Source organism: Maniola hyperantus, chromosome 6 (assembly GCF_902806685.2).
Source record: "Maniola hyperantus chromosome 6, iAphHyp1.2, whole genome shotgun sequence".
Lineage (NCBI taxonomy): Eukaryota > Metazoa > Arthropoda > Insecta > Lepidoptera > Nymphalidae > Maniola > Maniola hyperantus.
The window spans coordinates 11,265,772-11,284,835 of NC_048541.1; the positions used below are offsets into that span (position 1 = coordinate 11,265,772).

The window sequence follows — 19,064 nt, forward strand, 5'->3', positions numbered from 1 at the left end:
AACTCACATCATCTCGCATAATTATCTTTGTAGAAAAAAAACCAAATCTAATTTATCTCATAGTTTATTAATGTTTCATTAGACCCTTTACCAAATTATTATAAGTAAATAAATAGAACTACATACTTGGTAAGTACCATTCCTTTATATTTCTAGATCATCATAACAGGACGACAATATATTCAACTGCAAATAAAATTTATCCATTATAAAAACAAGCAAAACAGCCATATTGCAAGTAATATATTTTCACTTTACATAAATAAATTCTATTTATTTTAATACTTCAGTGTAAATATATATTTTTAATGTGACACAATATACTTAGTCAAAAGTTAAAACATCACACATCTTAAGAATTGAATAAATTTCGAAAACATGATATATATATTATTCTCATTTATTTAAATTACTGATCTAAGGCACAATCTGCTAAAATTTGATATCATTTACTATCACTCGTTAAAACTGGTAGATAATAAATAGTTTTCTTCATTAAATATTAGTAAAATATGTTATTATTACTCTTTTCATAATGATAACATAATAAATGTAACAGCAAAATATCAACGATGATCTCAAATTGTCTACCGTTTATATCTAATTGCTTTTTAAACAATTTACTTACACTATGTATTACACACATATAACAACTTAAAACAAATTAAAATGTTGGTAAGCTGTGTTTTGGTATTAGGGTGAGGACTGCTACACTACCAGTATTTCTGTTTGATAAAGTATACTTAGCGAAAAGAAGGCTATTTGTACAGTTATCAATTTACTTTAACAAACCAAGAAACAAGTAGAAATTCTGATTCGCTGATTTAAAATTACAATTAATGTTGATTACCATAGGTTCCCAAAGATAAGTAGAAATCGATTTGTTTACACAAAATTGACACAAAAGATGTTCATGATTTAATATTATGTACAACTAAGTATATTATACCTAAATGGTTTTTTTCATAAACCCATAAACCCATTTTGATGAAATATCTAATTATATAAAAGGAAAAGGTGACTGACTGACTGACTGACTGATCTATCAACGCACAGCTCAAACTACTGGACGGGTCGGGCTGAAATTTTGCATGCAGATAGCTATTATGACGTAGGCATCCGCTAAGAAAGGATTTTTGAAAATTCAACCCTTAAGGGGGTGAAATTGGGGTTTGAAATTTGTGTAGTCCACGCGAAGGAAGTCGCGAGCATAAGCTAGTTAATTATATAACGCGTGAAGATAAAAATACTTTATTAGTGACAGTACAATCCTCGCTCTTTGGAAACCTATTGTTTATACAGATGCAACTGCACGCCTCTTAATTCAAAATGACAGTTGACTTAAACCAAATCATCGATGATCATCGTACGAGCACGTCGCGTCGCTTCGTCAAATCTTTTCTATACATAATTTGAAATACATCTAAAAATTAACTATACAATTGACGTCATTTAACATGGATTGCTTTTAAAACAAATAAGTATATCTGTTTCTATAAATTATCTAAAACCACACAAAAATAGAACATTAAATTGCAACAATTAAACGTTTGCATTAAAAATAACCAAGACGAAGTTTCCAAAACTTACGCTCGCTCAATCGTCAATGCGAAATCGTTCGTATTTTAGGGAACCACAAGAAGTATCAACGTGCGAGCTACTGATCGATACTTCGATGATTTTATTATATTATACCTTACGACACTGTTACATGACAGGTGTACAGGGGCTTTTGCTGTAAAGTACTCAACAATGGGTAGCCGATACCTCTTTGCAGATCCCTTCTGCAAGTGGGTATACACATAAATATAAATTTAACTACATCTGTAAACCTCTGCATTTCTATAAACGTTTTATAATTAAGATCTCTTCTTAAGGTTACGCTAATATAATCTATAAATATATTATCTCTATTAAATATTAAAGGCAATATCTATCGTTAGATATGGACGGATTAATTAAAGGCGCCCAAATGGGGTTACCGATTAATAATATTAATAGCTCTTAAGTTTAAACTACACTTAGTGCTAGCTCGCGGCGCGGCGATCGGGACCAAAAAAATTATCCAAGACTACACAATAATATTAAAAAACCAACAATGACAATAGAATATAAGAATATCTATAAATAAATATGTGTCGCTCGTTCAGGTAACTCACTAGGTCCATGCCGCGAACCGACTCCCTTACCCTACAGCAAAGTCAATAACAAAACAATAATATTATAACTTCGTTGGTAAACATAATTTCAGTTCCACCTAAGTCGACTTCGTTAAACTTAACAGGCAAGACCACAACCGATATTAAGTACTTATTAGCTACAGGAATGTCAATCTCAGTTTCAAGGGTGATATACGCAACATAAGTGGACCCACCAAAACACGATGACTATTTAGTCGTCTTACAAAAGCACGCTCGCACGCAATTCACACGCTCGTGATATGCAAGAACTTTAAGTAATTTATTCTATTAAATTATATTTTTGGACTATTTTTAGGGTTCCGTTCCTCAAAAGGAAAAAAGGAACCCTTAAAGGATCACCTTGTTGTCTGTCTGTTCGTCTGTCGTGTCTGTCAAGATAACCTATAGGGTACTTCCCGTTGGCCTAGAATCATGAAATTTGGCAGGTATATAGATAATAGGTCTTATAGCTCAAGTAAGTAAAAAGTGTTCATGAACAAATAATTAGTATTTTCAACTTTCAAAGTGAGATAACTATACCAAGTGGGGTAGCATTACATATCATATAACCTGTACATTCTAAAACAGATTTTTATTTATTTTTTTGCATGATAGTTTTTGATTTATCATGTAAAATGTCGAAAAAAATACCCGAGTAGTGAGTACGGAACCCTCGCCTCGGTGCGCGAGTTTATCTTGCATTTGGTCGGTTTTTTATGTTTTTATATTTAAAAAAATTATTACTAATGCTGGGTTGTATTTTTGTAAGGCGATTAAAAAGTCAACATGTATAATTTTGATCGGTTCTTATACAAGTTCATTTTCATTTGAGGCTATAGCACGAAAATTGTACAGTTACAATACGACAATCACTTCTCACTCAACTATTGGATAAAATGCACAGTTTTGGCAAGTATAGCACAAATTCAGCCAATAATAAATTGTGATTAGCAAAGTTTAATGCCGATTGTAGATGATAATGTAGTCTTAGAAACATCTAAGTTATTACACCGGAATGATATTGTACTAGCATTATACAATCATTATAAGAACCGAGCACACCTTACAAAAACAAAAGTGACCCAATCCAAACAAAGAGAAGTTAACTTAGAGTTATTTATATACATATTACGTACGGTGTATACGAAATTTCAAGATAATTAATTCTAATTTCATAACTTTCACTAAAATATGGAAAAAATAACAGTACGAATTCATTTTGCCAAAATAGTATTCACTTGATATTATAGAAGTAATAAAAATGTAGAATAGTGAAAAAAAATTGGATTAGATAACATTCGTTTAGAAGTTGCTAAGTGCTCAAATCATATATTTTTTTAAGTACTGAAGTGATAATTCTAATGCCAAGTGTCCACTAGCCATAAAAAATCGGTCTACATACATAAAAAAACAGGCCGAATTGAGCACCACCTCCTTTTTTGAAGGCGGTTAAAAACTTGAAGAAGTCAGCTGACATCGTCATGTCAAGATCAATTTGACCTGCTGCGAGTGTTTACATATTGCAAGAGACTTGCCAGAGCTGATTCCTGCAAATTTTATTGCTAGTGGGCACTTAGCTTAAAAGCGAATGTTTAAGAAGGTGCTATTCTCGTATCGTATCGTTGCGATTTTATTGGAGATCCAATAAAATCGCAAACTAAAAACAGAGCTTCGCAACTCGATGCGAACGAATGTTGAAAACATCTTGCCTTACTTTCTTCTTAAAAAATACAGAAAAATATTTAGATTATTTGCTAAATCGATTTCCATACCACAGACAATCTCATTACGTGACGGATTAATTACCAATTAGGATAAAAAATAAAAAATAGGTAATAATTACAATTAGACACCATTATAAGCACGCAATATATTTAAGTGTGTGTGAAAAATCAATCTATTTGTGCGAGGAACGACGCAACGAAATATGAAGCACTTTTTATATTATTTTGTTGAGCCATTATTATGTCATTGAGCAAGTGCGTTTTCCTTATAATGGTCAGTTTCGTTTCACATTATAACCTATTCGCTACGAATCGATACATTTTATTTAAGTACATGCGAATGTATTGCTACATCACTATAAATATCAATTTAGAAAATAAATAATAAAAACAACTTGTACATTAAGTATTAGTCGTGGACTTGCATTACATGCATATGAGATAAAAAGAAATATAAATTAAAATAACGGAATGTAGAATTTATAATTCCGGTCTGATTTATCGATCACAAAAAATTAAATAATCATGGAAATATAAGGCTTTGCCTTTCTATATAAACATCGTGTCAACAGCGAAATGTAAAAATATATTAATTTGTACACTCTTTACCATAGGTCTTAATAAACATTTGTAAAATTCACTATCGCACCAAAAATACTCTATAAATATTGTTTCGATTAACGCCCGTGTACAGTTAAGTACAGAGAAATTAATTAAATAATAAATAAAAATCTTTCAAGACAATAAAAATTCAAGTATCACTTCATTCCCCACCAAAGTCTAACGTTTAAGTTTCTCAATCTCGAATAATAATGGAATGCATAGATTACAATTTGGAATGTCGATTTCTGGACGAAGCTTCACCGCCGCGGTCGAACGGGCTTCGAAAGGGTCGAATCGCACCCGAATTCCGAATTTATCCTATCATTACAATTTTAACACTAAAATATCCATACAAATATCGTCGCTCATTTACCTACAATTACCACTAAATAACCCTCAAAAATAATTTGCACTTTTTAAGTTTCAACAACTTCGGGGGGACGTTCAGCGTATAGCATAGTCGAAGCACTTCCGAGACGAGGCTCGATAGAAAATATACAGGTCAGGGAAACGGAAATCACGCAAGACAAAGTGTAAAGGTGAAGTGGGGTAAGAGGGAAGTGCTTACAGTATGCACACGTATAGAGTGCAGTACAGTACTACCACTTTAATAAGTTACGATAAACAGGCGCACTTGCAATCGACAGGGGCGAACATATTATGTTAACTATCGGTACAGTACGCGGCAGAAACTAATGTACATCGGTTTTTAGAATAACATTTCGGCTCTGTAGAGCGTTGTCTATGTCACTCATACCTATATGACGTTTTATCGGTCTCAAGGACAGAGAACGCTCTACAAATCTGCTACCTCCTTCTAAAGGTCGATGTATATTATTTTCTGCCGCGTACTGTAGATTTTTTTACACTCACATTGTGGTGTCTTCCATTTGTTAGTATTGCGTTAAACAATCCCTTGTATTTTTGGATTTAGAACTTAATTTCCATAAGTCCTTTTTTAGTACGCTTTAGTTTCTCGTTCTGAGATATTGGCGCTAGTTCGGATATACACATATTTTTATGCATGAAAAAAGGCAAAAGCAAGTTGAAGCGGAGCGGAACGGAGACGTGTTTTCAACTAATCAGGTTATTTTTAGGTGACGTAATAATTGTATCACGTCATCTCTCAATAACCTGATTGGTGGAGAGCACATCGCCCCGCTTCAGTGGTAACGCACTCTAATGGAAGTTCGTCGTACGCGTCGATATTGCCGAAAGTGTCAAAAACGAATATAAACATCAAAGAACGCCCAACGTTTAAGATCTCAAACTGAACAAGCTTTACGCCCGTTTTGCAATCTATAACGTAACTTATATTAGTGGCCGTACTGTATAAAGGCTTGGGCAGACACAACGCGTGACTGCAACGTATTTACACGACTCAAGTTATAATGCAAAGACCTGTTTGAACCTTTGATTTCGTATTGTAACGCGCATCATACAGTTCTTTTCATTACAATTATTTCAAATCGTACGAATTGCTACCGTCGCGCCTTGGGTCCGTCCAGCATGCCTATTCCACATGTCAGTGCCATGTAAATTAGCTGTACACTACGAAAAGTGTCCAACAAATAACGGTGTCTTGTCTACACTCCGCTCCGCTCCGCTAAAGTGGACTAATGACCGAGTAGACTATCACCGAGATTCAGTCATCTCGGTTAGTTACCGATGTTAGTTAGTAACAAAATTGGGAATTCGACAATTTTCGTATAACGCGAAACTAATCCGAACGAAGCAACACTAATCATTCCGTCAAACTCACACACTATAGACAGGTATACTGTGTAAGTGAGATAGAATGATTAATAGATCACTTTTCGATTTGTTTTATTGGCACGCGTCATAGTGTTTCAAATGACATGGGCACTGAGATAAGGAACAGGGCTACTGGCCTCAAGAGTCAGGTCAGCGTCGGAACGGCCCCCCCGCAAACAGTCATTGGTGGCTCTTACTTAACAGGTGCGAGTTGAACTCGTACACGTTGCAGCATTGTTCGCCGCAAATGTTGCACTTCCAGGGGTTGGAGTCGCAGTGGCAGCCCTTGTGCAGGAAGTACAACGTGGAGTCAGGGAAGGTGATAGAGCAGAAGGTACATACGAGCGAGGCGGGCGTCAGGGCTGCCTCGCCGTGCGTGGATGTGATCACGCCGCCCTCGGACGGCGACGCCCGGGAGGCCTGGAACAATCAAACATTCTCGTTGACGTTTCGGAAACAAAAAACAGTGTGCGTAACCTTTATGCGGAACCCTCTCCGCAATCCGTGCTCATAACGTCCGAAAGCAAGTTTCCCTTTAAAAATAGAGATTTTAATCTATGGAACTATAAACATTATTACTTTAAAAAACTTCTACAAAAGATGGCATCCTCAAAACAGCTGTTCTGTTTGGACTCGTCTCTGTTCAGGCTCGACAACACGTCGCGCTTCGACTCCCACTGATCTAGTCCTACGTACATTGCTGGCGCGCGAGCGTCCCCGCGCAGAGATGCGACGCCGCAGGTCCTCGCGCAGCAGGCTCTTGAGCGGCGACACCTTGATGAGCGAGGACAGGCTCGACGACACGTCACGTTTGTCTTTGCCGTTGCTCTCCGGCTCGTTGTCACCCTCGCGCCCCGACTCCTCTTGCGTGTGGGGCTCCTGAAACACAAACACATTCTTGTAACTCAATATTCAAGTCAAGTCAAGTATTTCATTATGCCCAGAAAACTATCAAAGGGCTTCTGAGACCGTCAAGCGACTTGACGTCAAGCACGTAGTTTTGTTTTGCTTGATCAAACAGCTTGATGCGCTCGTCAAACAGCTTGAGCCAGGAAACGGCACTTTCCTCATTTCTCGAACACTGAACGAACGTCGCGTCAAGCTAAAATGTAAAATCGCATTAGTCACCGTCAAGCACGTAAATGCTTGACTTCAGCATCAAGCAAACTTTGTAAACGGTCAAAATACTTGGCTCAAGCAAAAATCTAGGTGCTTGACAGTCTCGGAAGCTCTTTACACCAGATATGATGACTAATGCCATCTCTTTCCCCCAATTTGTTGGATAGCTTACCTGTTTGATGGGTATGAGTGTGATAGAAGGTGTGATGTTGGTGGGCAGGCCGGCCGACAGTGAGCTGCTGGCCACGGCGCTGTCGCCCGACTGCGGCGAGCTGGGTCCCTCGCCGTTCATGCGCGATTCTGTACAAAGTACGTATTGTACAGTATTACTTTTTTGAGTCCCGAATTTATTAGGATTTTCCCGAACATTATCTTTTTTTACAAAAATAATGAAAAATTCATATTCAAAATAAAAAAAAAATTACATAAACTACAGTGGTTGGATGGAGTGGAGTTAACAAAGACGCTAAACGGTTGGAATCAGCAGCAGGAAAACGAGCCCTAATGACAGAGACAGATGGATCTTCAGGAGCAGGCCCAGGCCTTGAAAGGCCTGTGACGCCGATAATGATAATGAATAAAATATTAAATAGATGAGGTGTGTAACGTGTGCCGTGTGTGCCGTATGCCAGATGACTGGAATGTTTCTTTTGGAACTCCAAAATCGTCAGTGCGACAGGCCGAAGCGGCGATTGCGCGATGAATTAGGTGAAAGTTAAGTGGCCCGAAGAGGTACCTACAAAATAGGAAGCTGTGGAGAAATCAGGAGGCCTTTGTCCAACCGTGAGGCAGTACAGGGTTAAGATTAGATTGCACGAGGCGGGTAGATATGCACCTTGGTGGTTGTTCAGTTGCGGCGAGAAGGTCTCGTTGTTGTCGGCCATGGAGATCTCGACGTGCGGCGTCAGGTAGTGCATGGGCGGCGTGGCGTTGTCGGCCGAGCGCGCGCCGTTGCTGTCGCCGCTGTCGGAGTAGGCCGCGGCCACGGACACGGACAGCCCCGAGCCCAGCGCGCCCAGGGCGCTGATGGCGCTCGGGTCCATGGTGCCGTCCGCGTACGCCGCGTTCGCGATCCCGGCGGCGAGCAGGGAAACAGAGTTGTTGCCGGGGCCTGGGTTGTCCAGGTCGATACCGTGTCTGTAAGTTTTTTAAATTCAGATACAAGTTAGCCCATGACTGCAATCTCACCTGGTGGCAAGTGATGATGCAGTCTAAGATGGAAGCGGGCTAACCTGGAAGGGGTATGTCAGTTTTAATTAAACCCATGCGATTTTGGTTTCTACACGGCATCTTACCAGAACGCTAAATCGCTTGGCGGCACGGCTCTGCCGGTAGGGTGGTAACTAGCTACGGCTGAAGCCTCCCACTAGACCAGACCAGAAATTTAGAAATGATATAATTTTTGAAATCCCTACCGAGAAATGAACCCAGGACCTTATTAGTGGGAACTAATAAGAGTGGAGTATAGAGATTGGTCTCGAAGTATATCGTCTGTTCGCGACTACGTGTTATTTAAAAAAAACTTAATTTTTGATGAACAAACCAACAAACCAACAAGCAAACACACTTTTGCATTTTTAATATGGGTACTGGGTGATATGGGTAGTGAAGTATACCTATTAAAGAAGTGAACTCTGAGGCTCTTCATGGTGGGCGCGCGGTAGCTGCACAGCGGGCAAGTCTTGACCAGGTCGTGTTGCCCCACGTGCTCGTTCTGGAAGTGCGCGCGCATCGCGATCTGTCGCTGGAACCCTCGGTTGCAGATGGGGCAATGGTACGGCAAGCTTTTAGTGTGGGTGGTGAAGTGTTCCGCCAGGTGGTCCTTGCGGAAGAACCGCTTCTGGCAGACGCGGCACTCGTACGGTTTGACCCCCGTGTGCCGCATCTTGTGCCGCCGCATGTTTGCGCCGTTCGAAAACTTCATATTGCATACGTCGCATTCGAATAGTTTCCTGTCAAAATAATAACCATAATCATTTTTGAGATGGGAACTATTTAGTAAATAAACGAATGCGGCAATTAAATGTATCTGATTGTGGTATTGAAATAATTAATTATTTATTTAACTTGAAAATAAAATGTCGAGGGGCGACAATAATGCTCAAAGTGTCATAAACGACTTGCTCCCAGAAACTTCTAAAGACAGATAAGTAAGTACCAATTTAAGCTTACGAAGATTTTGATTTAATTGGCTCGCGATGTGTGAAAAGTAGAGTATTGAACTTGGGGGTAATACTGCCTTAGTCTTGGGCACCTCTAAACCCCGCGCTTCACTCAGGATTCTAGATGCCACACCTGCACCCTACCTACGCTCGCGCGGAGCACTGCGCCATGTGAGTGGTGAGCGCGCGGCTGCTCAGAGTGCTGAAGCTGTTGCAAGTGGTGCATTTAACATGACTCGTGTGGCGTAGTACCTGTGCGGTCGCGCGTCCGCGTTCTGTGTGGCCGCCACACTGTTATTGTCGGGGGAGCACTGCGCCATGTGAGTGGTGAGCGCGCGGCTGCTCAGAGTGCTGAAGCTGTTGCAAGTGGTGCATTTAACATGACTCGTGTGGCGTAGTACCTGTGCGGTCGCGCGTCCGCGTTCTGTGTGGCCGCCACACTGTTATTGTCGGGGGAGCACTGCGCCATATGAGTGGTGAGCGCGCGGCTGCTCAGAGTACTGAAGCTGTTGCAAGTGGTGCATTTAACATGACTCGTGTGGCGTAGTACCTGTGCGGTCGCGCGTCCGTGTTCTGTGTGGCCGCCACATTGTTGTTGTCGGGGGAGCACTGCGCCATGTGAGTGGTGAGCGCGCGGCTGCTCAGAGTGCTGAAGCTGTTGCAAGTGGTGCATTTCAGCAGTGTGCCGCCGCTACCCCGTTTTGGGGTTTCCTTGCTTACTGTGGCTCCCTGCAAACAATAATATTATGATACTCAGTTCAGAGAACCTAAAACAGGACAGACCTTGTTATTATCAGTTGTAGAGCCTCAACTCAATAGCTCTCAACGGTTAAGGAGCAGACTGAATCCTCAGCGGCCAGTCGCTGCATTATTGTCGTACCTACTCCTAAGTCCTAGCAAAAACTTATGCTTAATTGGAGGGAAAACGAAATATTAGTCATGATTTACATGGCTAATCCATACTAATATTATAAATGCGAAAGTGTATTTGTCTGCTAGCCTTTCACGGCTCACCCGTTTAACCAATTTTGATGAAATTTGGTACAGAGATAGCTTGCATCCCGGGGAAGGACATAAGGCTACTTTTTATCGCGGAAAATCAAAGTAAGTGGCGAAAGTTTCGTAAATGAATGTCATTGAAGATTAAGAACATAGTTCGTAAGTAAATAATTTCGGCATAATCAGCACTTACGATGATGCTACGGCGGCTGGTGAAAAATGATTAAACGAGTTATCCTATGAAATATAACACAAGAATACAATACAAGCCAAATAGGTAGTTAATTTGAGTATGAAATTGGATTATTTTAGTGCAAAATTACGAATAAATTTCAATAATATATTAAGGTTCCTTGTTTGATGACAGATCTCAAGGATACAAATATTTAAAAATTAGAGGTATTTTTTAGACTATTATGGTATAAAATAAAATAACATATACTTATTAATTCTTTATACTTAATTCCTCATAGTCATATTTATCTGGCATATCTAAGTATCTATTTTTTCACTCAACCATCTCAAAGTCAAAGCCATTTATGCAAAATAGAACCATTGTAGTCTTTTAATCGAATTTATAAGATAACTAGCTTATGCTCGCGACTTCGTCCGCGTGGACTACACAAATTTCAAACCCCTATTTCACCCCCTTAGAGGTTGAATTTTCAAATATCCTTTCCTAGCGGATGTCTACATAATAATATTTATCTGCATGCCAAATTTCAGCTCGATCCGTCTAGTAGTTTAGATCAGTCAGTCAGTCAGTCAGTCACCTTTGCCTTTTATATATTTAGACTAGCTTATGCTCGCGACTTCGTCCACGTGGACTACACAAATTTCAAACCCATAATATATTATCCCCTCTAGGCAAGGGTTGAATTTTCGAAAATCCTTTCTTAGCGGATGCCTACATCATAATAGCTATCTGCATGCCAAATTTCAGCCCGCTCCGTCCAGTAGTTTGAGCTGTGCGTTGATAGATCAGTCAGTCAGTCAGTCACCTTTTTCTTTCATATGTTTAGATTATCATCTCTACAGATGGATCAGCATTAACATATTGTAACTGTTGCATACTATGAATACTAAACTATCACCTGTCTATGTTATATAATACATTCATTTGAGTGCATGGAAAAGTGTGTGATATTAAAAGCTTAGATTAATTAGATACCTAAGCTTATGAACTAAGAGCCAGCGTGTGCCAGAATCTTGTTATTTTATAAAAGCTGAAAGTTTCTCTGCGTATTTTCCCCAACACAAGGAGGAACAATCAGCGACTGTGAAGTTTGGATCATGGTGGCTTTGGGAGATAACAGGTAAAAAAGGTGTAAAAAATCTTACTTCAAAGTATATCTATTTTTTATATATTTTCTTCGGAATAGTATTAGAAATCACGTCATGCATTGCCAGACACTTAGTGTCTTTAGGCTCTCTCTATTAATGTATTAACAATAAAACAGGATGTGGGTTTAAGTCGTCACTATAAAGTTTCTATCGCCTTTCTAAAAATATAATAACATTATGAATTATGATTTACGATTATACTATCTTATCAACTCATAACAAGTTATATGTGCATGTTTAAAGCGGAAATTGCAGAAATGTTTGTTACATTTAAGAATATAGTCCGATTATTGTTTTATTTAAAAAATACAGGACTAATTTCTAATTCCAGTTAAGATTATCTAAACATTCGCGTGATACATTTTCATATAATTGGTTGTTTTTAAAGGTAAATATTAAGTAAGTATTATAAATTAATTTTAAATATTATGTGTCTTGCAAGTTTTTATAATTTTCATAATTATTGGGGCGGATTCTCTTGTCTTCAATCTCTTAACTAAACTAAATTAACAAGTCTAAATCTAGTGGTATCCTTTTCCGCAAGCAACATTATGACAGGGATAGCAATAGATTTAGACGTGTCATTTTAGTTTAGTTTAGAGATTGTGTACAAGAGAATCGGCCCCAATGTTCATTTTTGTATATGAGTTAATTTACATACTCATTTGTCTACCATTTAAATATAAATAATACAAAATTATTGTAAATTTCTTTATTTTACAAATTCTATGTTATCTTGTTTAATGCATAATATATTTATTAAAGTAATGTTGTGTACACTTAATAGGGGTTGTTGCTTAGATCCTAATCTATTGTTTTTATTTAGACTATTGTAAAGATACAACCTGTTTTGTGTGCCTTTATAATAAAATAAAATAGCTTTATTTTAAGCAAAGCGTTTATTTTAAAAGTAAAATTGGTGTAGAAGCCAATTAGCAAGCAGCCTGTTGAGAAGATAACTTAAACTTCAAGCCAGTATGTGAATCATCGTAATAGCTACCAAGCTCGGTATTTAAGTAATGAATCAATAATAGTTAAGTAATTTAATAATACTTAATTATAAGCTTTAGGTTTTTTTTGTGCCATAATACTTAATAGGATACTTTACAGCTTACATTTACTTAATGTAAGCTGTTAGTAGTAAAGTAAATAAAAAATACCTTTTTGAATTACAAGTTTCGTATAATAATAACATGATCAAATCAGAAATGAGGAAATTCCTAAGAGAACTAGAGTAGCTCAACGGGTTGTAAAGCTGAAGTGGCAATGGGCAGGGCACATAGTTCGAAAAACCAATAGAAGTTGGGGTTGCAAGGTGCTAGAATGGCGATTTTGCACCGAAAAGTGCAGAATAATATGATTTAAAAAATATATAGTCTAATAAATCTTTCTCAAACTGTCGCTTATGGATTTTATTCCAGACTCTAGAGGACTAACTAACAATCAAGTAATTTTACTATACTTAATATAGATAAGTTTATGAATTTGTATCACAAAAATTCAATCACAATTTGCATGACACAACACATGATACCTATAATATTTAAGTAGACCTAAAGAATAAGTTTAAGTTTTCCTTGTAGTATAGTTATTATAAGTAACAATTATTATGCAAGAAAAGTTAAATGGAATATTAAATAAAATTGTGATGGATGTGTGTATAATTTTTTAAATGTACTTAAAACAATTTATAGCTATATTTACCAAAACCACTAAGTATGATGTGGGTAAAATTGTGTTCTACCTACATTACTTTATAGAATACAGGTCAGATGGGGACTACAATAATATGAATAATATAAGACTATAATAATAAATTATAAAACATGTCTTGATTAATGTTTAAATAACTAATTATAAGACTCAGGGTGGGTAGGTAGTTAGGTACATTTTAAGTAGATATTACATATTAGTACTTATTTGTGTTTATGAGTTTGTTGTGGGCTCTTCTCAGACTTGGGCGCATTTGAAACCCTTGTAGCTTTCGTTTTAAGTACGTAATTAACTATCACCACTATATAATCTTAGAAATTAACAATAATTTTGTACCATCAGTAAGCGGAACATGTTACCTATTCTGAATAAATAATTTGACTTTGACTTTATTATTGTAATTTTATAAGGATACTCAGGTTCAAGTTTACAACTTTAAGTATATTAAATACTAATTTTTTGCAACATCATAATAAACACTCAATTTTGAAAAGACCGCAAATAGTTTATAACTACTGGTACTAGACTTACTTAATAAAATCTACAATAGGGATATCATTTGAGATACTCACTGGTTCATTTTTAACAGCTGACAAGTTTGGCGACACGGTGCCAGAATCGGCCTCTGTTTCCCCTTTTGATGACATCACATTAGATCGCGGCCTTCCTGCTCATCACTCTCCCGCCTCGCACCTCTAAAACGTAAACACACACGAAACATGACAATTTCATTAAACACAAACTTTTACCACTAACTGAATAAAGTTTTGTAAACTAGAAATCAACATCACAAGTTATTCTGAAAAGAATGGCGAGGTGACCCATTTACGAAAACATACAAATTATCGACTAACGATAGACTATTTATAAACTTTATCTATTGTATCCTCTGCGCATCCCGCAGTTGTTAAATGAACCCAAACGTAGTTCTTCAATCTTTTATGGTTAATCTTCGCACTTACTTGATTGCCCGTCTTGATACGTCGACAGCCAGAACAGCGGTATTTTAGGGAGAGATCGCTATGTGGCCTAATTCAATGCTTGAACTCTATGCACAAAATACGTGTTACACGAATAACTGTAAATGCACAAATAAGTGGGTTCCCACCATTAACTTATGTTAATGAGACATTTAATATTGTTTAACACTTTTTTTAACCTAATATGTTCCTGGATTCTAAAATGAAATCACTAACATTTTTATCAAACTAAATACCCACTTGGATTTGCCCATTCTGTTTCACTACTCGCTCCAACTCGCTCATTCATCTACGATGGGTTGATTCGATTCGGGTCGGGTTAGTTTTTTTTACTTATTTTTAATTCTAGCAACACTCATAACAGTCATAACTCATAGCGAATTTTCCAAAACACATTGAATTTGAATCAACAAAAATAATGAAAAGTGTTAAATGTAGTAATGTAAAAACAAAATAAGTAGATTACAAGTCTGCCATTTGGCTAAATCCCTGAGTTTATAGAAATATTATGGAATCGATTAAAATCTTAAAATCGATTTTGGGCATAGGTAGGTACCTATCTATTTTATTCATACATCTTTGTAAATCAACGCGCAGATTATATATTATAGACCATTGAGATTGTAGACTATAATTTTTAGTTATTAGGTACCTACCTACCTTGTTATTACCCGAGGAGACAAGGCTCTATTGGCACTTGAATGACATTATTGATAGGAGGACGCTGTTGCAAAATACCTAAAGGCGTAGACAGAGTAATAAAAATAGATAAAGGAACGTTTGCTTTATCATTCACACTAAATAGAGAGCACAGATAATGTTACTAATGTGATAAACAGAGACGCAGCTAAGTTATTTTTTGTCTTTTATCGTGTAACTGATTTTTTTCAAGAATATATACAAGGAATACAACTTTAGTTGCAAAACAAACTTTGAGAATTCGTGGCGTAATTATTGTATTTCTCATTAGTTGTTTACTTGTTTTCACATAAAAAACGTTTATTGTTTATCGGTTAATACAAATATTGACTACTAAACAATGGTAATAATTGTCGTGTTATTCATCGTTACGTCGTGCTATCGCTATCTCATACGCAGTTATACAGTACGTTAATCTAGCTTTTTTACTCAATCTAGGCCTAAAGGCGAATCTTGGATGAATAATCTTAGAATATTTAAACAAGAACAAAGGGGACACTTGACGGTTTTTTTTTTTTTTTTTTTTTTTTTTTTTTATTCGTTATAGGCGCACGCTTGACCACGATCACACCTGATGGAAAGTGATGATATGGCCTAAGATGGGACGCGTTTGCCTAGAAGGTGCCTATTCACTCTTGTTTTAAAGATACCCGGATTATAATTGACAGGAAACACTGATTTAGGAAGAGTATTCCAGACCCTAGCCATGCGTATAAGGAATGATGACGCAAAGCGTTTCGTGCGCGAAGATGGAATGTTGACGACATAGGGGTGAAAACTCGCCCGGTGTCTTGCGGTACGGTGGTAGAAAGGTGAGGGAGGGACAAGATCGAACAGCTCCTGCGCACACTCTCCGAAATATATCCTGTAAAACACCGATAGGCCGGCAACTTTTCGGCGGTGATCAAGACTTTGAAGCTTCCCCAAAAGTGGTGAATCTTCGCCTATAAGTCTCCTGGCTCGACTATCAACGGCGTCTAAAGCGGCAAGTTGGTATTTAGCAGAGCCATCGAAGAGATGACTGCAGTACTCCATGCACGACCGGACCTGGGCCTGATATAAGGTTACCAGTTGGTGCGACGTGAAGTACTGCTTGACTTTGTTGAGAATACCAAGTTTTTTGGCAGCAGTCTTGGCTTTAGCTTCGATAGCCCTTCCGAAGTTGATATTGGCTGAAATGTCGAGACCTAAGAGATCAATATGATCGGTGATAGGAACGGAGACACCTCGGAAAGTGGGAGTCAAGGTGAAAGGACTCCGTTTAGCTGTAAGCAGGCACGCCTGAGTTTTTGTCGCGTTAAACTCTACCAGATTGGCATCACCCCAATCTGAAACATATTTCAGGGTGGAATTTAACCGTTCAACCATTGCCTCTCTGAGTTCACTGATTTCTGAGCCACCAGCACGCGGACTGGATATGTAACTTTCCACTACAGTGCTGTCGTCGGCGTACCCAATGATACCGGGTTGTAACAGATCGTTGATATGCAGCAAAAAAAGTGTAGCGGAGAGGACAGACCCTTGAGGAACACCAGCATTGACGGCCATAAGATCCGACGAGCAGCCGTCAACGACTACTCGGAAGGAACGTTCACTCAAGAAGTTAGATATCCAGTCACATAGGCATGGTGGGAGGCCGTATGCTGCAAGTTTGTTAAGAAGGCCGTCATGCCAGACCCGGTCGAAAGCCTTAGATATATCGAGAGAGACAGCAAGTGCTTCTCCGTGCTTCTCTATAGCTTCTCCCCATACGTGGGTGGCATACACGAGTAGGTCGCCGGCGGACCGCTTTTGACGAAACCCGTATTGGCGGTCGGAGAGTAGATCATTGGACTCGAGATATGCCAGGAGCTTCGTATTTAGTATGCGCTCCATGCTCTTACAAAGTAACGAGGTGATAGCTATAGGTCTATAGTTCGCCGGGTCAGCATGACTGCCTTTTTTTGGTACAGGTTGTACATTAGAGATTTTCCAGGATTTGGGCACTTGACCTTTACTCAGAGAGAGACGGTACAGACGTGTCAGGACAGGAGATAGTTCAGGGGCACAGTTTCGCAGGACGATTGCTGGGATCCCATCAGGACCGCTGGCTTTGTTCACATCAAGGGAACGGAGTGTTTTGAGAACCTCCTTTTGATGGATATGCACTTCAGGCATTATGGAATCACAAGTGGGGAGAGCGGGTGGACAGGCATCTCCAGCCTCAAGATGTGAACTTTTAGCAAATTGTGAAGCGAGAAGATTTGCCTTGTCAGGTGCTGTGAAAGCAAGCGATCCGTCAGGTTTGAGCAGCGGCGGCAGTGTAGGCCGACAGAAGTTCGACTCAACCGACTTAGCTAGGGACCAAAAAGCCTTACTACCACTGGGGTAGGAAGCTACTTTGTTCCCGATCCGCTTAGTGCGGTTGAATCGAGCCTTCTTTAAAACTGTCTTATGTAACTTGGCAGCAACATTGAACTCCTTCTTCTTTGATTTCAAGTCTGGAGTCTTACGACTTCGAGCGTCAACCCAAGCTAAATATGCTGATTGTTTCTGGGCTTCGGAATGGGCACACTCTGCATTGTACCACCGCGGGTTTTTGCCATTAAGGGGTACGTCAGCGAATGGTATAAAAAACTCCATTGCCTGACGAATCACCTCGGAAATGGAAGTCTCGCAGTTCGATGGATCGTTGGAGGAAAAACATGTTTGTTGCCAAGGGTAGGATGCGAAGAAGTGACGCATTTCGTCCCAATCCGCTGACTTATACCGCCACACTCTTCTCTTGCAACCAGTACTTGAAATGGGCGGACGGTAGTTTGATACTGACCTCACTAGGCAGTGATCGGACGAGCCTAAAGGTGCTGAGATAGCAATAGAGTGACGGTCTGGATCAGTGGTCAGTAGGAGGTCTAGACAGTTTGGAGTATGCCCATCAACGTCTGGAATCCTTGTCGCTTCCTGAACTAGCTGGGTGAGATTGTGAGAAAGAGCGAATTTATATGTCTCTTTTCCAGCGTGGTCGGTTTTCTGGAATGGGTATAGCCAGTTTTGATGGTGAGCGTTAAAGTCTCCCAGAAAGACGAGATGAGCTAAAGGGTACCGTTGTTGGACAACGTCGGCCGTTACACTGAGGTACTCGAAGAGTTGATTTGTCTCTTTGTCTCCACTATGTGAGCGATAGACACAGGCAAAGAGTGTTTGATCACTGCCTGAGTCTAGAAGGCACCACAAGACAGAAAAGTTGGGTACCTCTAAGTTACGAAGACGCCGGCAACAGATATCATTACGGGCATACAAGCAGACCCCGGCGTGCGGTTTAAAATTGCATTCAAGGGAGTACCCGGGATATTGTAGGTATGAAGTATCTGCTGGATTTCCGATTTGCGTCTCCGTGAGGAACAATAAGTGCGGCTTTGCAGTCTCCAGATGGTGGTGGACTGCGAAAAGATTAGAGTGCAGTCCTCTGATGTTTGTGAGGTGCACTTTGAGTGAGAGGAGGTGCAGCCGCTGTTTATACTTTCTTTTCTTATGTTTGTGTTTCATTGTTTAAAAAGGGGTGAATAGGAAGCGGAATGGCAGTTGTACCAGGCGCTACGTTCTTAGACTCCACGATTTTTAAAGAGACCACACTGCTGGAAAGCTCGACTGGAGACTGCGGGGACGCCCGAACCCCCCTGGGAATTGCCATCGGGTCCTCTCACCGGTCGCCAACCGGCGCGATGGAGGCCATCCCAGGATTTTTCGCAAGTTGGCGGGGCAGCCTTTCATAGGTGGCTAACCTACTAGTTGGGCCCCCTACTGACT

At 39.2% G+C, this 19,064-nt stretch overlaps 1 protein-coding gene across 2 annotated transcripts; it reads right to left on the reverse strand.

Moving 5' to 3' along the window:
• Nucleotides 1–48: 48 nt before the first annotated feature.
• On the reverse strand, nt 49–14,870 carry LOC117982818 (zinc finger protein ztf-16). 2 transcript variants are annotated; one of them, XM_034969243.2, is made up of 8 exons: nt 14,562–14,870; nt 14,172–14,294; nt 10,094–10,272; nt 8,998–9,333; nt 8,217–8,518; nt 7,554–7,681; nt 6,959–7,141; nt 49–6,682 (listed from the first exon to the last, which is right to left on the reverse strand). In XM_034969243.2, exons 2-8 carry the CDS (start codon nt 14,244–14,246, stop codon nt 6,443–6,445), a joined length of 1,443 nt encoding a protein of 480 aa, XP_034825134.1. In that variant the 5' UTR covers nt 14,247–14,294; nt 14,562–14,870; the 3' UTR covers nt 49–6,442. The 2 variants fall into 2 exon arrangements, with proteins under 2 accessions (XP_034825134.1, XP_069355216.1); XM_069499115.1 differs by having other exon boundaries at nt 14,820–14,843.
• Between the last annotated feature and the right edge of the window lie 4,194 nt (nt 14,871–19,064).